General features: G+C 35.4%; 1 protein-coding gene across 7 annotated transcripts in view; it reads left to right on the top strand.

Moving 5' to 3' along the window:
• Positions 1-20447, top strand: part of Cldn16 (claudin 16) — a 90891-nt gene extending 70444 nt beyond the window's left edge. For 4 of the 7 annotated variants that reach the window (XM_046462590.2, XM_046462593.2, XM_046462591.2 and 1 more), the window contains 5 exons: positions 488-698; positions 13447-13549; positions 16833-16997; positions 19263-19454; positions 20011-20447. In XM_046462590.2, the coding sequence (XP_046318546.1) occupies positions 585-698; positions 13447-13549; positions 16833-16997; positions 19263-19454; positions 20011-20144 (708 nt within the window). In that variant the 5' untranslated portion in view covers positions 488-584 and the 3' untranslated portion in view covers positions 20145-20447. The other 3 variants (XM_046462589.1, XM_046462595.2, XM_046462596.2) reach the window with 3 other exon arrangements.
• Positions 20448-20695: the final 248 nt, after the last annotated feature.

The following is a 20695-nucleotide window of genomic DNA, read 5'->3' as shown; positions in this document are numbered from 1 at the left end:
AACTCCCTTGAGCAAGCACTTGTTTAGCATAATTTCACCTGGGTCCTGTCTAAGGGAGTCAGTGAATATTAAAATAGTCCTAACAATAAAATAGCACTCGGTCAACTGTGAAGCCTTCTTCTAAGGGGGAGGAGAATAGCTCACTTTCCCTGAAGGTCCTAAGAAAGATCAATTTACAGTCTCCAGTATGGGGTGGGACCTGCCTCCTTTCCTCCATCTTGGTACTGACACATGCCTCTGGTGACCATCCTTTTGCATCAGAGCACAGTCTGGGCAGGAATGTTACCAGGGCTCCCTCTCTCCCCCATCCAAAATGTACACAGTCCTTTTTCTGACCTGGCTTGTGATTGGAGGCTGTTTGCTTTGGATTATAACCTCCAGGACCCCTCTGTCGGTTACAGCCTGTTTCTATTATTCTTAATGAAACTTAAGGCACCTGCAGTGGGGTGTGAAGAAAAGTAAAAGACCTGCATTTTCTCATCTACAGGTACCAGAAGCAGAAGGCCAATAGCAATCCAGGCACCTGAGTAGGCCCAAAGCTGGCATCTGCCCATGTGTCCCTTCCGGATAGACTATTCACCACCATGAAGGATCTTCTTCAGTATGTCGCCTGTTTCTTTGCCTTTTTCTCCACTGGATTTTTGATTGTGGCCACCTGGACAGACTGTTGGATGGTGAATGCGGATGACTCTCTGGAGGTAAGAAGTCTGCACCTTCTTTTTTGACCCCCATTGTAAATTTCCTCCCAGCCCCACTGCCATATGTAAACCTCAGTACACTTCCTAGGATTAATGATAGCAAAGATAGCCACCAGGGGCAGAATTATGACCTTAAATCTTTACATTATTAGTTCATTTAATCCTCACACTAATTTTCAAGGTAGAAACAGCTGTCATCCCATTTTACAGATGAAATAACTTCATAATCCCTATTTTTCATAAGGTGAAATTCAATAAAGTATAATTCCATCATTCCTGGCAGAGTCCTCCAGAAATTCACCTCTTCCATTGCTACACGCACCAAACTGAACAATGTTCCAGTAACAGCCTTTTTGTTAGACTCGATGACAGCGTTAAGGGAACTTAATAGATTTTCTAAAGTGGTGCTAATAATCTAAGACATCAAGTAGTCCAACTCAAGGCATATAAAACCTCCCCACTTGGTAGACAATAGGAAAATGTCATTTTATTGAATTTCCAAGCTGAATAAAACATTCCAGAGGAAAGTTTTCCACAGGGACTTAGAAAATATCCTTTCTTAAATATGAGAACTGCCTGTTATGCAAGAGAGGAGGAAGTTCACATTTGAAGATTTTATTTTTCTCACTGAAGAAGCTCAGAAAGAAGTACATTTGAAGTTCAAAAGTATTTTCTGTGGCCATAGGAATCTGAGAATTGTAGAACTGAGCAAAAGCCTAATCTTTGGCATCAGCAGCTATTCATTAGTAAGCTTTAGGAAAGTGTGGGTAAGAGAAATAAACGATGTATCAGGAACTCAAAGAATCTACAGCGACACAATTTGCCTTTTTATGTACATCCTGGAGGGAACAATTTATCCTAACAAATGCTGTACTGTCATTTCTGCAAAGTTTAGGAAAGATACTAAAGAGCACGTTGGTATGTTTTTTTTTTCTTCTAATATTATTTATTAGACTCAAGTTGGAGTTAGAAATGGAAAGTAATTATCTTTCTATTTTGGTGTGCATTATTTTTGCTGTTTATTTGTTCTTGCTTTTAATTTTCTTCTGACATCTACATGACATTTCAAAACCAGTGGAGTTATAAATAACTCCTTAGTGCTAGAAAATTATATTTCTAAAATCAGTGATAGAATTGAACTACCATAAAGGATGTCTCCTTTAAAGTGAGTCCAGTGATATATTTTATCTGGCAGTGAATGAAAAATAAAAGCCTTTTAGAGACTGCTGGGGGAAAAGTGCAGATAAAACATTCTACTGCCATTAGTTTGCCATTATCCAGACTGCCAATAGTAAGTGATCAACAGAGAAATATGCTGGACTTGAGCATACTTACAACTGCACTCTTACAAAATGATTTTAAAATACACAAAATCACATCCAAAGACATCGTGACAGTATTTTCTGAAACAATTTGAAAGGCTTTCTGCTTAAGGTGACAGAGTTTCTAACTTTACTTATTAAGAAATAGAGTTTTAGGCAAGGTAAGAGTCAAGACTTGTCAGAGAAAGATTGGGAATCCTGGCTTTTAAAGGCCTTCTTCCTTTTATTTCAGTACATCCAACAGATTTACCATCTTCCTTGTATAAGAACACACCTAATTAAAATTAATAGAACAAGTAGTCCAGGTCATTCACCTCAAGTAAATCCTCACTAACATTGAGCAAGAGTCAGGGAGTATTTCATAGTTCTCTGTTATCAAAAATGGAAGATTGAAGTCTTTATATGTAAGGAAGAACCCTATTTCAAGTGAGGCCCCCTTCTCTTTCAATGATCTCTTGTCAATATTTTTGAAGGGACAGGAATCTGTCATACTAGCCATTTCTTCATTGGGCCAGGATACGAAATCATCATTTTATCCACAAATTTGGAAGTTCTGATTCTCACTGACTCAATTATACCACTCTTTCTCCTTTATATATCACTGTGGTCCATCCTAATAGCTCACTTTAAGTCACAAAAGTGAACACAATAAAAATGTTAAGGAAGAAAAGAAGAATACCTGTGAAAATGTGAGAAGTATTAGAGAGTCATAGCTTTGTTAATATTTTAGGATGATATAAGCATGAGAGTTAGAAAATGGGTTTTATGTTTCAATTCAACTTACAAATATAAAAAGCATATGTCATATGAAAGTTACTGGACTAATCCTATAAGGGAAGGCAAAGAAAAGGCAAGAATGGGGTCCTGCCTTCCCGCGGTGTACATTGAAGGTGGAAGAAAGGGACATACAAGTATAATAAAACACATTGGTTAATTCATATTTTGAGAAAAGAAAATGAACAAAGCACTACTGGAATAGATATGATAGTGCGATTATTTCCTATTAGGGACACTGAAGCCTGTCTCATCAAAGAAGAGGTTTTGAGCAAGGGTTCCCAAAGACGCAAAGGATTTCAAAAGGTAGCAATGGCAGCAGGGGCCTTCTAGATGAGAGGACAATGTGGCAAAAATACAGAGTGAGGAAAAGCTCAAGGCTCGTTAGAGGATTAAGATGAGTAACATGAAGCAAGGGGCTGAAAGAGCTCAAATATTCTTTGGTCTTACTACAGTGTACCTGCCTTGAAGAGTGAATGTTCTTTGTATTAAATGTTTGAACAATTAAAAAAGCACCCAGGATTGTGCTGTGCACAGCCCTAAATCACAGATCCAAGGCCCTAAGCTAAAATCCTGCTCTTACATCAAGGTTCATTGTGTTTCTGGAAAGACCATTGTGGTGAAGAGAACTTGGGCCTGAGATTTTTCAAGGCTGTGTTCATGTCCCATATTAACTGCCTTCTATTGTGATGAGCTCTTGTCTGCTGTTCCTGTCTGCAGTTCACTGCAGCTCATATTCTTTAATTGTAAAATTAAACTCACATGTTCCTAGGGTTCTTTTTGGTCTTTGCTGTCTTTAACATCAGACTTCCTGACTCTGTCTGCAACCCCAGAAAGATGGCTGGTCACTGGACAAGTGGTTCCTGAAGTTCCCTAGACACTTCCATTAGGAACCTAATGGGAATATTCTCTGTTTTGCTCTTGCTCCACATACCCTTCCTCCAATCGTTTTTTTCTCCCTTTCTCCCATTTTTAATTTTTTTCCTTCCTTCCTTTTTTATTTCCTTTCTTCTTCTTCCTTTAACCTCTTCCTCTTCTTTCCTTTACCCTTTCTCCTTCCCTCCACTTTCTGTTCCTCCTTCCGTTTATTTCTCGGTTATCTTTTTATCCCTTTCTCCTTCACCTCTTAATCTCCCCTTTCTCGGCCACCCTCTACAGTCTATCTTCTTTCATTCCACAAATGCTCCTGAACTTTTGCCATTTACTGTAACAGGGACAAAATTATGGGGCTTCGAACATCCTTAGGTTACACCCACTGTAGCAAAGGACAAAGACAGGTGAACTGATAGTTACAGTATGGTGTGGCAAGTCCTGCAATAATGAATAACCCTGAGTGGGCAGCTCGCTCAGTCTTGATATATCAGTGAATTCTGCTCAAAAGAAAACAAAAAACAAAAAACAAAAAACAAACAAACAAAAAAACATCTAAACTGGACTTGAAAACCAGGGAAAAGTGCCAGGAGAAGTAGAGGGTGATCCAATCAAAACAAATGGTATGCACAGAGATCCAGATACAAAAGCACTGTATGTTTGTGATTGTACGTATTTCAGCATGGTAAGAGAGGAAAATAAAATACAGGGTCTGGGTTATCAAGGGCTGTATGTGTCATGTATACTATAGATCTTATTCTACAGACAAGGGTGTTTCACTGTAAGCAAACGTGTAGGTGCCCTTTATAGAGATAAATCATGCTTTTATTTATGAGTAATGATTGGAAACAGTAAAGTGAAATATGAGGAGACTAGGAAAATTTTGCTGCAGACCAGTAGAAAAACAATGATGGTCAGAACTATAATAGTGACAGGCACAAAAAGATATGTAAAGATATGAGAAACTCTAAGAGAGCTCAAATTGGTGAGATTGAAAATTGACGGCATGTGGAAAAGAGGCGATAAAGAGAGAAGCTTCAATGTTGGATCTACCTTACCACTTTGGGACAATTGGAGGGAAAGTTGAGTCACTCACTTAGGGTATAAGTGGGGGAAAATTAGTTGCAATACCAAAATCATCATGAGAAATATTCCTGGATCATGCCTGCTTTTTTCTGGTATAGTTTATCATATAACATCTGGAGGCAGGAACACATTTGTGTGTGTGTGTGTGTGCAATTATTTTCCACATTTTTTATTGGTGTATTATAGTTGTACGTATTCACGGGATTTGTTACATATTTGTACAAAAATAAAATATGACAGTGTCATTTGCCCAATATCACTCTCCAGCATTCCCCTGCTCTCTCCCTATCTTCCATCCCTTGGTCCTATTTATGTACTGATCTCCCCGTTTTAAGGAGATCTACCTCCACCTTTGTTTTCCTTTTTCCACTCTAGCTTCTGAATACAAGAGAAAACATACAACCCTTAACCTTCTGAACTTGACTTATTTCCATTAACATGATGATCTCTAGTTCCATCCATTTTCCTACAAATGCCATAATTTAATTATTCTTTATAGCTGAATAAAACTTCATTGTTATATATACTACATTTTCTTTATCCGTACATCTGTTGATGGACACCTGGGCTGGAGGAAGACAGTTCTCTACAGTGGGTAAGAATGCAGGGTTAGGCTTGACACTAGAGGGGACTGAGGTAAAATCCCACCTCAGTGGGATTTTTACTGTGTGATTTTTAAATTGCTACAAACCAGATTTCCTCTTCTGCAAAGGGAAAATGATAATACACATCATAAATTGCTCATGAAGATTAAGTAAGCTTGTGTATCTAAAGCATTTATCACATCACCAGGAAACTATAATCAGCCAATACATGTTGGCTGTATTATGATTGATTTGTGGTTCATTGTTTTGTTTTTGTTCTGGAGGAGGAGATGACATTTTGTATAATATTCACTTAACAGAAAGAGATGAGATTTAAGTACTAGTCCTATTTCCCTATTGATCTTGTGAAGAAATCTTGTGTATTTCTCTGGGCCGTTGTTTGCTTCTCTTATTTTTGGCTGTTTCTTCATTATCTAACCAGGGTAATATTACAGATCATGAAGTCCGATAGCAAAGATTGTCTATCAAATATTCACATTTAACAAAGGAAATAAAGAGTTATTGTTAACATTTGCCATATTACAAGGTATGTAATTATTAATTATTTACACTGAAATAAAAAATACTTCTATCACATTTTTCCTGGTTTCACCATTATCAGAAAGAAAAAGTGTTTGTACAAGATGATTCCCTTTTTAATTTTTTGCTAATTATTTTCTATGAAACTGTTATACACCAAACACTGTTATGATTAAAATTTTATTACTTCAAGATAAGGTTGATCACATTGGAATTTATTTTACCCTCATAATCAGATTCTCTTCTGGGATTTCTATTTGTATTAATGATGTTATAATTCTTTCAGACATGAATTACATATTAAAATTATTATACAAAGTATGTGCTCTGATTATATACATACTAGTTTTACTTTCCAATTGATTTCAAACTTTTCCAGCAGATGTTAGAGACACAAATATTCTCTAACTCAGCTCATGATTTTCTCAGCACCTCGTACTAATGTCCACCTTATAGAAGCTCATGGTGCATTTGCACCTATGAATTACTGGAACAATTGACACTTGGCATAGTGTTGAAAAAAATGAATAAATGAATAAAATATAATATGAGATGATCTTTGAAAATCTCACATTAAATCCTAAATTAGATGTATCTCTGTAGAGAAACAGCCAATTTTTTTTTATAAAAAAAGAGCAAGATCTTATATCTTGCTCCAATCTAATTTTCCAAATACATATGTATTTAGCTCATCTTTTTAATAAGATAGGAATAAAAATCTAATCCCCTGAGATGTCTAATAAGGTTGGTAAAAAGTGTATTTCATCTAGATAATAATGTTCTTCTACTTGATGATTTTAAGAGAGAAAGAACTTTAAAAAGGAAGGGAAATTAATATTCTGAGTTCATTTACTCAATATAAACTACGATCTCTGTAACTTGGAAGTTATTATTGCAAGTTGTGAGGCCATACTAAGCATTTTGATGTATATAACTTAAATAAATAAATAAAATTTAAGTATTCAGATAGTCCATATATGTAAATCAGGTTATACAACCTCAAAGACCATAAAAATTATATTTTGCAAATTAAGTTTCAATAATATATTTTTATTGTTTATGCCTTTAGCCATCATTTCGCAAAAACAAGCAGAACTAAAGCAAACAGACTCTTACAAATGAACACATGACTTTCTTTCATATCTTATAAATACAAGGCAATATCTACCATGATTATTTTAGTCTTAATCCCTCAGCCTTATTAAATCTTCTTGAGTTATTTTGCACCATGTAGTATAGTAAAAACTATAAAATAAAATGCAAAAGTAAAACATTTCAGAATCCTGGCTTAAAAATTCAAGCATATTTTATATTAAAATTAAAGACATTTCCATTTTCAGTGGTAAAACATCTTATTTAGACAAATATTACTAAAGCTTTTCATCTTAATAAATATAACTAAGTAAGTATTGAATGTAGGTCAGTTGCATCTTCAATGTTAAAATATATTAGTAAAAGGAAAATAAATTTGTATAAAAATTACAAGTACCACTAATCATAGGCAAAGTAGTTTTTAAAATAATATATCTTAATAGCTTATTACAATTGTTTTTTGTATATTATTTATCTCTATACATGTATAACTTAATGCATTTTGATGAAAAAAAATTTTTGATAGTGATCAACCAAAAATAAATATTCACTGTCTATCATTTATAATTATATATACATATGTGTATGCATAAACTCTTCTATGTAACTACAGAAGAGATTTGTATGTAACTACAGAAGAGTGTCTAATTCTGAAAAGTATATAAAAAGACAAAGCAGGCAAAATGGTGTGTTGCTGTATATAGTGCAGGAATGATAAGAAAAGAAAAACTGAAAAAATAGAATAGAGAAGCTGTTTTTATTTAAATTTAAATAATATTTTAAACTGATATGCAAAAGCATAAAATTATACATATTTATGGAGCATCATATGATGTTTGGATATATGTATATATGTGTGATGATTAGATCAGGCTGAACATATCTATCCCAAACATTTATCAGTTCTTTGTGGTGATTCAAAATCTTTTATTCTGGAAATTTGAAGTATATAGTCCATTATTGTTATCTATAGTCAACCCTGGGTGCAATAGCATGCCAGAATGTCTTGCTGCTAAGCACCTCTAACTTATACCTGCTGATGAACTTTTCCTCATCCCTTCCTCACATCTGCTTCTCCCAACCTCTGGTATTCACCATTCTACTCTCAACTTCTGTGGAGTTAACTATTTAGATTCACACATGAGTGAGAAAAGAGAAGAGAACTTGTCTCTTGAAATCACGAAGCACTTGTCTTTCTGTGCCTGGCATATTGCACTTAACATAATGATCTCCAGTTCCACAGGACACCAAAGTCTTAATAGGAGACTATTACAGAGTTCAGAATAGGATATCCCAAATTAAAGAATTAATTTATGGCATTATAACTCAACTGGGAAGAGTCATCATGAACATGATTTCCTAAATGCATCCTGTTCATCCCTAGTTCTTAGTAAACACTTTCTAGAGCCAGCAGATCAGATAGGGTCCAAGAACATTAAATCAGTGTAAACTCTCCTAAGTAATTGTTATTTTGGCTCCTAGATTTAGTTTTCTAGTTTATTTAGTAAAGTTAAAAGGACATATGAAGGAGAAATTATGCATACAGTGACCATTTTCTACAAAGTTCACATGAAAGTTAAGATGTATATATGTGAATTAGAAAAATATTGGCAGCTTTGTTTCTTCAACAAACATCTTTTAAGAACCTATTATGTACCATGAAGCAGGCCTTGTAGGATCCTTTAAGCAAGGAGCCATGTTTGTCTTAGTTGTTGCTGTATCCCATATACTTGGCATGTTGACTGTCACATAACAAGTGAATATAATTTGGAAAATAGAGCTGCACAAAATGTACTTACAAAAAATAATGCAATATTGAAAGTGTTCTATAAATATGGAGAAATTACTATGGAAACTCAGGGTTTAGTTTAATTTTTTATTTTTAAGGAAATCTATTTTTAAGCAAATAGATTAATTCCAGTGAAAGAGGGCATGGAAGACTTTTTGGAAGAAGGGATGTCTTTGAATTGGGACTGAAATTTTAGGTAGAAGTCTGACAGTTCATTATTAGTGTACAGCATCAGGGGAAAATTCAAATGCCTTGAGGAACGAGGTAGCCAACATATATGAGTGAGGCAGACTGTGTAGGAATTGTGGGAGCCCCCAGAAGACAAGACCCACCTACTTGGGAACAACTACTCTATCCACTCTTGCTAATTATTACTTTGTGCAACTGAATACTTCAGGACACCATCACAACCAAGTTTTCAAAAGAAGCTGGAAACCTGGAGTGTTCTGTAAAAGCTCTCCTTTTAACCATCTGCAAGCAATTAAGAACACTTTCAATATTGCATTGTTTTTTGTATGTGCATTTAGTGCAGCTCTATTTTCCAAAATTTTCACTGAATGCTTGTTATGTGCCAGCATGTCAAGTACATGAGATATAGCAACAACTAAGACAAATGTGGCTCTTTGCTTCAAGGATCCTACAGGGCCTCCTTCTTAGTACATAATAGGTTCTTAACAGATGTTTGTTGAAGAAACAAAGCTGTCAATATTTTTCTAATTCACACATATGCATCTTAACTTTCATTTAATTTATATTGGCTTCATATTTGTGTCTTTGACTTCACTGTCATTCCTGTCCTCATTTAGGAGATAATCCACTTCTCACTCACTTTCAGGAGTGATGGCAGATATTCATTGAAATAGCATACAAACTCTTTAAGCATTGTTTTCTTTTTCTTTTCTTATTTTATTTTATTTTCTGGTAATGAAGCTTGAACCCAGGGGTGCTTAACCACTGAGCCACATCCCCAGCCCTTATTTATTTATTTATTTAGTTAGTTAGTTAGTTATATTTTGAGACAGGGTTTCACTAAATTGCTTAGGGTCTCACTAAGTTGCTCAGGCTGTCTTTGGGATCCTCCTGCCTTTTCCTCCTAAGTCCCTGGGGTTACAAGCATTCACCATTATACCTGGATTTTAGCATTGTTTTCTATGTTATTTATACATTGAAATTGCATCTAATAAGGAGATAGCTCAAGTCTGAAATACTCTATTTTGAATGATGCTGTGGGATAAAATGACTTCCCGAGATTTTGCATTTTTTTTTGCTCTTTTCAGAAATATCAGCTATAATAATATAAGTATCAGAGTATTTTTTTAAATTGTCTTAAAACTTGCAAGAACTTAACATTTGCTTCCTTTTAAAAAAATTCCTAATAAGCCATTTTGTAACAGAAGGTTGGGTTAGACAAAGACTATGTATTGCAATAAAGAGGACTTTCCCAAATATGATAAATAACACAAAATCTTTTAACCTTGTATTTTGAGCACAAAGGCACCTTTAAGGGTGTCTCCAGTAAGTGCTATATTAACACAGAAGTTTAGTTAATTACAGCCACTATTCTCACGTACCTTAACTGAGTGTGAATACCAAGCAATTTAATAGTGTGCCCCTGAGCATTAATACCTAATGAAATTGGATTCCATGTTTCCTCTAATGAGCTCATTGCTTTTCTAAATATGGTCATTGCAGGTAAATGATCAATAGCCTTGAAACTGACACCACTACTGGATTATTTTGGCAAGGCAGAAAGAGTCTTCTTAAATAAAATAAGAATTTGTGCATATACATGTCAGACCATTTTCTAAATAATATCATATATAACAGGAATGACCATATGTATCAGTAATATTTTGGTGAATGACTTAGACAGTAGAAAAATGTGGACAATCATCTGATTATAGAGCAGTGGCTTCATATCCACAAGATATATCATAAGCTTGGAAACTGGATCCTGTGTGTTTATTAACTGAGAGATTTCAGGGAAAGTAGGCTATGCATAGATCTGATTTCTTTTTTTAAATTTTTTTTGTAGTTGTACACAATAACTTTATTTTATTTTATTTATTTATTTTTATGTGGTGCTGAGGATTGAACCCAGGGCCTTGCATGTGCGAGGTGAGCGCTCTACCACTGAGCCATAACCCCATCCCCTTAGATCTGATTTCTTTTATGGTGTAAGAGTTCAGTACATACCAAGTCTACTGTATTAGTGTCCTCATGCTGCTATAACAAATGACCATCAACTGACATATTAATTAAAAAAAAAAAAAAAAAAACTCTTTCTCTCACACTTCCAGAGACCAGAAGTTTGGAATAAGTGTTGGGAATACTACAGTGTCTCTGAAGCTTTCCCAGGAGAATTTGCTCCCCTTTCCTCCAGCTTCTAGTGGCTGTTGGCATTCCTTGGGCTTGTGGTTAGATATCTCCAATCTGTGTCTGTGGTCACAATGACTTTCTCTTCTGTCGCTGTCTCTCCTTTATGTGTATTTTATAAGGATTCTTGTCAGTAGTTTAGAACCTATCTGCATGATCTCCTTACCTCAAAATCCTTAATTATATCTGCAAATACCCTTTTTCCAAATTGTCATATTCATAGGTTCTAGGGATTAGGATGTGGACATATCTTTTTGAGGATCACCATTCTCCCATCCTATTCTCCTCTCTCTCTTTAATTATTGTTTGTAAGGCTGAGCACAACCACTGTGTAAGTCATTGCGAGGACTGAGTGCTTTACTGCTATTTTACTTTATGGAATAAATAATTTCCATTGTGTATGTATTTACATATTTTGAATACTTACAACCACCATCTCATTATCTGCCTTATACAGATAAGGAAATTGAAATTCAAAAAAAGTAAGATCATGCCCATGGTTATAACAGTTATTAAAAATGTCTTTATATTTAAGGTTTGTGCATATGTAAATTTAGATATTCACGTCTTCTTTAGAAATCAATGTGTTAGATTTCACAAGATGGATTTTCTGCATCAGATTTTTTGGACTCTGTGTTTCTCCCTGTCAGATAACCTTCCATAAAATCGTGAACATTACTTCCAGATTTAACCTTAGAAACAGCGAGGTTTTGAAGAATAACAGCTGTGGGCATGAGATTCAAGTTAGAGCTTATTTCATCCAAAGCTATCTTCCAGTATCCAATTCTGGAATACTTTATCCTGAAACAGATTTGGGGTTTCTTTTTTTAAATGAGCCTTAAATACAGCATGGTGCTTAAGAACACACACACATACGGCTATATGTAAGTCCTCTCATCCTTCATTTATGGACTATTCTTGTGTCTCCAGTCCTTATTTATAAAATGGGTGATAACAGTGTCTCCTGAGGTCCTCAAAGGAATAAATGAATTAATACTGTGCTTAAATAATAACTGTTGCAAAGTATACGACAATGCATAACCATTATTATCAATTCTAAGTATTTTATAAGTAAAGCAATAGTAGAGGTACCACATTCAAAATTGTGATGGAGTTGTAAGCTGGATAGTTTTATTTGGCCCCAAACAGAATTTCAAAGCAGAACTTGAGCTGAGAGTTTCCCGATTCATGGGATTCTTAATATTTGATTCCCTTTTGTAAAGCAAAATATTTTTATGCCCCTTTCCTTTTATGTTTTTATTTCCCTTTAAATTGGTGTGGTCCCAATTTAACATCTCTTCCTTTACATTTCTTCCCCACCTTACTCTACTATTTATTCTTTCTTGGGGAAAATTTTAAGTTTTAATTTTCCAAGAAAATTCTTAAACTTTAGTATTTCCCAGGTTTCCTAAGTAATGTGAATTCATAAATGAGTCTGAAGACACAATCATATTAGCTCCACGTCATAAGCATGAGCTTTGCCAAGAATACCTGAAACTATCTTCTGTTGGCATGTTTACAGTTGTAAAACGTCTACTGTGACTCAGAGCTTATGGATTAAGGATGGGAAAATTCAGAACACTGGTACCCTTTAGCTCTAAGTGGACTTGTGTCATCGGCACATCATTTCCAACTAAATATGGTTTACTGCTGTCAAATGGGATGAACTTAATGCTCAGTTTGTTTATATACACATCGCAGCTCAAATATTTATAATATGCCAGTAGAACAGGGAGGAAAATGACTTGGAGCTTTCAGTCATTTATTTGTGTCTTTTCATCTATTGGCTTTCTTTGCTAATTTTAAATTTATGAACCTCATAAAATTATAACACCTTTTTTTCATGAAACTCACTGTTCATTTCATAATGAAGAAAAATTAATGTTTGTTTCTCATAGACTCCAGACATGAACAGTTATCATCTATGATTGTATAGACTTTTTTTTTTATTAGCAAATGTCAGCACAGGGAAGTGGGATGTATTTTCTCCATGTGAAGCCATCACTCAGTGATGGAACTAGCCATAGATACTTGAATACATTTAGTTCTGATTTTGTCCCCCTGAGCCATGACTTATTTCTTCACACCACCTCAATCAGGAAGTGGTTTCATTTCCTGGTTCAGAAAGCTTTTCACTGTCAGCACTTAAGAGAAGATATTCCAAAATGCATTGTTTGCTGTAAATGAAATTCTGATCACGTTCACGACCGCAGTGCCTTGCTCTCAGACACAACACCAGGGGGGTCTCTTTCTCTGATGAAGTGAAAGTGAAGGGTGTCTGCCTCATTTCATAAGGTGTCTTCTCCAATATCCAGGTGAGCACAAAGTGCCGAGGCCTCTGGTGGGAGTGTGTCACAAATGCCTTCGACGGGATTCGCACCTGTGATGAGTATGACTCTATATATGCAGAGCACCCCTGTACGTATGCCTTGATGCCCTGCTTGCCAACAAAGGAATGCCATGGGAAATGGGGCTCCCATATCCATTGCCTGTTTTGATTTCTGTAGTACTAGATTAAAGTCCTGTCCAGTTAGAGATGTTTCTATTAGAAATACTTTCATTTCTGAAATGGGTATTGAAACACATTTTAGCACATTTTATCTTTTCCCATATATTTGTAGATTCCTTGAGTGTAAAATATCATCTCTGCTAGTGCCTCATATCCAGTAGGCTTGCAGTAAAATGCTTTTTTAATTGAAATGAGTCTTTTTGTACTGTGTTTTTATGATTAGAATTGACAAGTTAGATGAATAACATTTCAGAAATGTCTTTTCAGCGAGGACTTTTTTTTCAAATAGGAAGTTTGCATTTATTTTAATCAGATTTGCTAAGACAGAAGTGGAGATAGAGAGGCAGAGACAGGAGGAGGTAAATAGTCAAAGGCAGACACACAGAATGTAGGGATCAGAGGATAAAAAATCAACACCAGTGGCACATTACTGGCAGCACATGAGAGCCAGTGTCTTCAACTTCTTTACTTTCAGCTTTAATCCTAGTTGGGTATTAGCAAGGCCCATGTTACTATAAATAAGGAGATCTCTTAAATTATAAAATCTTATTGTTGATTCTTTCAATCCTTCTTTATTATTTAAGACATTGAGCTGTGCCAAGAAATACCAGTTCTGTTATTCAAGCAAAGTGGTTTTAGTCCCACTCAAAGCAAATGGTGGGTGATGGCGCCACATGGCAACTTCTTTTCTTAAGATAAATGAGAAGTCGAGTGTTGGAATGTGACATTTCCCCTGGACAGCTGTCTCAGTCCAAGGAAAAGCACTTAGAGCTCTTTACCTGCTATTTAGGAGTTACGTCCCTGAAACATTTTTAATATAATGCAGAATGTTAAAGCACTTTTACTAATTTTTTGTTTAAAAGTCTTTTTAATTCTTTCCATTTTCTCCTCACCATACTACCTATAAAGAAGCATGATTTGGGAATGGAAATTCATGTTGGGCACTCAGTACATAGCCAGAGCTGAGAAGAAAAACAAACGATTAAACAGTTCAAAAATTGAAGAACTATTATGTACATTTATTCAAGAGAAAAAAAAATCACTGTAAGCCCACTATATAGAGAAAATCTCTGCTTACAAATATGTTCCTCTTAAATATTTTGATTATTCCATCTCACATGTTTCCTTTTGTTCTTATTATTTTCAAATAATAAAGACCCAGACTACTTTTGAATTTTATGAAAAAAAATAAGGATATACAGGTCCAGTCCTTTAAAAAATTTCTTTCATATGTTTAAAGACAACAGAGATGAAAATCTATTCTAGAAGAATAACATATCAAAACCCTGTACATTAGGATGTTTCTTATGAGGAAGTAAAATTTCATTTTTAGTTTTGCTATTTTTATACAACCACAGTTAGAAAACTTTCCATTGCCTTCCTACTGTGTCTGACCCTAGGTGTTTCGCAGAGCTCCTATTGATAAAGATAATTTGAGATGCTTCTCCATGAACAAATTGGCATATTAGCTCCATTCTGATAGCTGAGTCCCACATGATACCAAAAACATTCCTCATCCGCTTGCATGAGCAATTTGCTTGCTGGGCTGCCCTTCTGGAACCAAGCTGACCATGTAACCAATGGGCTATCCTGTTGGCAGGAGTCTTGGAGCTCCAAGGAGGCCCTACATGTAGGGAAAAGGGTGGGAAGAAGAAACCAGAGCCCATGAGGGTCTGCATGAGTGCAGACCACTCCATCCCAATGGTGCTGCTGGCCCCAGGTAGTCCCAGGCTCAAAAGTGGAATGAGACAATGTCAAAGGAGGCCCTCCAAAATACTCCTTGGCCTGGAACACTGAATGAGAGACCACTTGTACATGCCATTTGAAATAAATAGGATATGCTGAGAAAAAGAAAATAAAAAGAAAAAGAAAGAAAAAGAAAAAAACCTGATGTCATTTATTTAGTTTTACATTTTTCTTTTCCCTCAATTTCTAGAAAAATGAGCCTCAGATTTGGAATATTTAATTTTTTTGAAATAATGCCAACTTTTGAGATATTACAAATTAAATTCTAAAAACAAATGTATATTCATACATATTAATAAGATAAGCATATATAGTATGTTCTCCTACAAATAAGGTAGAGGAAGATTTTATGCTTTGACTTCTTTTCTCAGATACATTACAGAGATATTTTCTCATTTTAAATAAGGAAAAAAAAATGGCTGCATTTCTTGCAAGCAACAAATAACTAAATGTGCCCTAATTTTACCTCATCATTGAGAAGAAACTATTTAAAAGACAAGGATACCTCAGATCACTATGAAAATAAAATATAATTACTGTGAAAGGAATAAATTTTGTTACCCTTGTGTATCCATTAACATGGTTGTAATTCCAACTTCATGTAATTAACTCTCCCTTTGTGATATAACTTCCTTGCTGTTAATGTAGCATAACTGTCACTCAGAACTTATGAGTCTTTTCCAAAAGGTGACAGCAGCTGCTCTGCTTCTATTTACCTGAGCCTTTCTTTCCTGTTCTACATTCTTATTCCCTGTAGCTTTAAAATATGCTTATTTGACAGTGCAGAACTCAAGGGTTAATGTGGAGTTTTGGCCAAGAAGGGACATGATATGAAGGGCTGAAAGAGAACATGATCTGGCTTCCAGAGATGGTCTTCTATTTAATAGCAGAAATGAATTCTGCTTTCTAAAGGTCTTCTCATGGTTCCCACCAGTCTGAATTGGCAAGAAGAGTCTTAAAATATTTTATCTTATATTCATGTGCAAAATTCTAACAATTATTTTAAACATTTCAAGAAAATGTCAAAAACTATGGAGATCATTTATTAATTTATTCATCCAGTATTTATTGGGTGACTGCCACAGAGAAAATATTCTACCTTCAATTTAGCATTCAGCTATAACACTCCAGAGCAGGAAGCGAAAAGAAAAACATTTTCTTAGTCCCCACTATCTACCAGGATGCAATCTGCTAAAATGCCAACAAAACTAAGTAATAACAATTTATAATGGCAATAAGTTCAGACTCTTTTTGAATTTTATGAAAAAATTAAGGATATTCATAACCAAGTTTATACAAATGCCAAATCTGATTTCTATCATTGGGTTTGTACCAATGTATATGGTTGTCTGGCTTTTTTATGTTGTTGTTGTTGTTTTTAATGTACCTCTGTGAGTTAACATGTCTCTTACTCTGACTACTGTAACCACATGCCCTGTCATCCAGTGAAGCTGGTGGTCACGCGAGCATTGATGATTACTGCAGACATCCTAGCTGGATTTGGATTTGTCACCCTGCTCCTTGGTCTTGACTGTGTGAAATTCCTCCCTGATGAGCCATACATTAAAATGCGCATCTGCTTTGTTGCTGGAACAACATTACTAATAGCAGGTACTGGATGGGATTAGCAACAGGGGTAGAGATACTCACTCAAGGACAGCACCCTTTCCTGTTCTGGAGTGCTTTATTTTAGGGTCATATGTTGCTTGCTTTACTAGATTGAAGGAATAGCAAGCATACCTACCAGCCCTGCTTCCTACCTGTGGAATCACATAGTTAATATTCCAAGATAAGGTATGGCAAAGTTTCCCAACTAATTTTTAGCCAGTTAAAAAGTTATATAATGCTTTATTTCTTAAAAATAATTTCTTTTGCAATTATTCCTAAAGTTGGATCCTAAAGTCAAGTTCCAAGCTGTCACCTTCTACTTATGCCTCACCAATTTTTTAATGTAATTAATGAATTGTCCCAAGTCCTATGTTACATTTTCTTCATATGCCAACCCACTTGATCGTAAATAAACAGATTGTATTTTTCGCTTACTTAACAAGCATATGAAGAAATGGAGTTCTGAAAGCTAATAAATCAAGTGTAAATAATAAACTAGAAGTCCATGAGTACTTTTAAAACAGTGTGTTTGGGGCTGGGGATGTGGCTCAAGCGGTAGCCCGCTCGCCTGGCATGCGCGGGCACTGGGTTCGATCCTCAGCACCACATAAAAATAAAATAAAGATGTTGTGTCCACCAAAAACTAAAAAATAAATATTAAAAAATTTCTCCTTCTCTCTTTTAAAAAAAATCAGTGTGTTTAATGGCATAGCAAAATTGATATTTCACTCAGATCTATGCTCAAATTCAAAGTGTAGTACTCTATCATGACATAATGTATTTTTTGAGTCTTCATGCAAGTTGGGAAGAGATATATTATTGAAGGAATCAAAGTACTGGAAGACTGTGAACCAGAAGGGCATTTTAAATGGTAGCAGCAAAAATTTAGCAAGCAGTTATGTGAGAACCTGAGCAGGTAGTGTGAAGTAGTAAATGGGTAGGGAATTTGGAACTAAAGATACCTGGGATATATCTTCATGTCATGTCATTTCCATATCTGCAAAACATGGTAAAGCTGGGATAGTGATATCTACCCTGAATTGCTACCGTGAATTTTCAGCCAGGTACAGTGGCAGGTGACTTTAATCCCAGATACTTAGGACATCACAGCAGGAGGATTGCACATTCAAGCCTGAGCAACAGCTGGCCTTGAGTTTGTGCTCCTCTTGACTCTGCCTCCCTAGTGTCTGGAATTACAGTTGTGCCTCACCATGCATGGCAAAATTAAATTTAAAAAAAATAAATGAGTCAGTGAAAAAAAATCCAGTAGGAATTACTGAAGTAATGACTAAAGTAAATGCCCAGGTATGACTAAATCTTTGAAACCACTATTCAGAATGACAATGCTATACACACATGTTTTTAAAAGTCTATTATCTGTTTTGAAGTTTGAAAAAGATATTTCCAAATTAACATAGAGGTAACAATATTATAGAAAACATGTAGTTGTTCGTAATTTTTTTTTAGGTTATATATTCATGATTTGATCCTTCTTAAATTATTTGCATTAATCATCTAGAAGAATTAAACAAAAATGGTGATTTAAACAAACATAGAAGTCTTCTCAGGGGCAAAGTGGAAAGATTTAGAAATTCTAGAAGCACCCTTTTACAGTGAAAAAAGGGTGTTTCCCAGCTTAATACCTTTCTTTCTTGCACCTAGGCCTCAACATATAACTTACACACCTTTAAAGGAAGGGAACCTTGGAAGGCTTCATTTCAAACCTGACAATTGTCAGAGAGGCTAAATGATGGGAATTCAATTTTACTTAAAGGAAGTAATGTTTGCTTATTCTTATATGGTATGGAGATGATAGATAAGGATTTACTTAAAAATAAAGACAATTTTTACTTCATATTTTTGTTTTTGACCCCAACACATTACAAGGACTATAATTACAACATAAATGACTTCATATACAGTTGGCATTACTGGGAGCGGTGGTGCATGCCTGTAATCCCAGCGGTTCAGGAGGCTGAGGCAGGAGGATCGCGAGTTCAAAGCCAGCCTCAGCCAAAAAAGCGAGCCGCTGAACAACTCAGTGAGACCATTTCTCTAAATAAAATAGAAAACAGGGCTGGGGATGTGGTTCAGTGGCCGAGTACTCCTGAGTTTAATCCCTGGTACCCCTTTCCCCCTAAAAAAATATTAAACACAGTTGGCATTTGGTGCTGACTATGTAGCTGGCATGGCTTCAGTCATGGGTTAGGGACTTAATGATTTACTTGCAACATGCTCTATATTATCTTACAATCCTCTTTCATTCAGGTGCTCCAGGAATCATTGGCTCTGTGTGGTATGCTGTTGATGTTTATGTGGAACGTTCTTCTCTGATTTTTCACAATATATTCCTTGGTATCCAATATAAATTTGGTTGGTCCTGTTGGCTTGGAATGGCTGGGTCTCTGGGCTGCTTTTTAGCTGGAGCTGTCCTCACTTGCTGCCTATACCTCTTTAAAGGTAAGGATGAAATAAAATAGCACACTTCCTTGCCTCCACTACTATCCTTCCCAACCCCAGAGAAATACATCTCATTTACTTATATTGGTACTTATTTACACTCTTACCTATTACCATTAAAAATTCCATGTGTTCAATGACAATTGACTTGTAATACGTAAGCTTTATTGCTCAAACACAAAAATATAGAGTATATGTTCTTCAATACTGAAGAGAACTGAGAGGCAGCAAAATAATTGTTAAAGAAATTGATGTGTTACATTTTGTTTTTAAAAAGCACAGTATTCAAACAGAAAATTCCTTTCTGCATCTGAAAAAAAGTAAATTCCTCAGCTTAATTTTAAATTTAAAAAATAACTTTCAGGATGAAAATGTTATATTTTCCCCTAGGGTTTTTTCTAGGATTCCTAGATGATTCCTACTAAGAAGTATAAGTCTTATTCCTTTGGGGATGAGGAGTGGGGGTGGGGGCGGGGGGTGGTAGGAACAACCATAAAATGACATCATTTTTCCTTTTTCCAAAGTTTACTGAATCACACTTACTGTTTTCAAACAGATGTTGGGCCTAAGAGAAACTATCCTTATTCCATGAGGAAACCCTATTCAACGACAGGTGTTTCCTTGGCCAAGTCCTATGGGGCCCCTCGGACAGAGACTGCCAAAATGTATGCTGTGGACACAAGAGTGTAAAGTGCCACGTTATCAGTCTGTTTGTGTTATTTAATTAATTAATCAATATGTTCAAATTAATAAAATAGTGGCTCAATCCTGGGACAGTTATTTACACTTCATATTCAATTAAATTAATGGCTAGCTTAATCAAAAGTTCTGATTCTACCATCACTCCTGTTTCTCTTTCTACTCTCTACATACACTTTCCCTATGTTTTAAGGTAAGGTTGCTAGAATGTGGAGATGTTTGTTCCTGATTTCTATATTGCTACTAGACATGACCACATGGTGATAATAAAACATAAAGCAATCTTCAAAAGTGGTTGAGATTCTAATCTTTGGAAGTTCTGACAAGCTTTGTCTTTCGGGTCACTTTTTGTGTTCTCAAGGAGGACTGTGTTACTTGATAACTTTGAGGAATTTTTTTTTTTTCTGAATTTAGGCTTGTATTTCAAAGTTTAACATTGCTTTGACTTAGCTAAAATAGAAAGAAGCATCACCTGATATACCAGCCACCAGTGGGAGTTAAAGATAAGAAGTCCCTCCACCACATTCTCAATGTCAAAGGCA

The sequence above is a fragment of the Marmota monax genome, unplaced genomic scaffold (genome assembly GCF_021218885.2).
Source record: "Marmota monax isolate L192 unplaced genomic scaffold, Marmota_monax_Labrador192_F-V1.1 WCK01_AAM20220418_F8-fsc00100, whole genome shotgun sequence".
NCBI classification, from domain to species: Eukaryota; Metazoa; Chordata; class Mammalia; order Rodentia; family Sciuridae; genus Marmota; species Marmota monax.
This window is presented reverse-complemented; position numbering and strand designations above follow the sequence as displayed.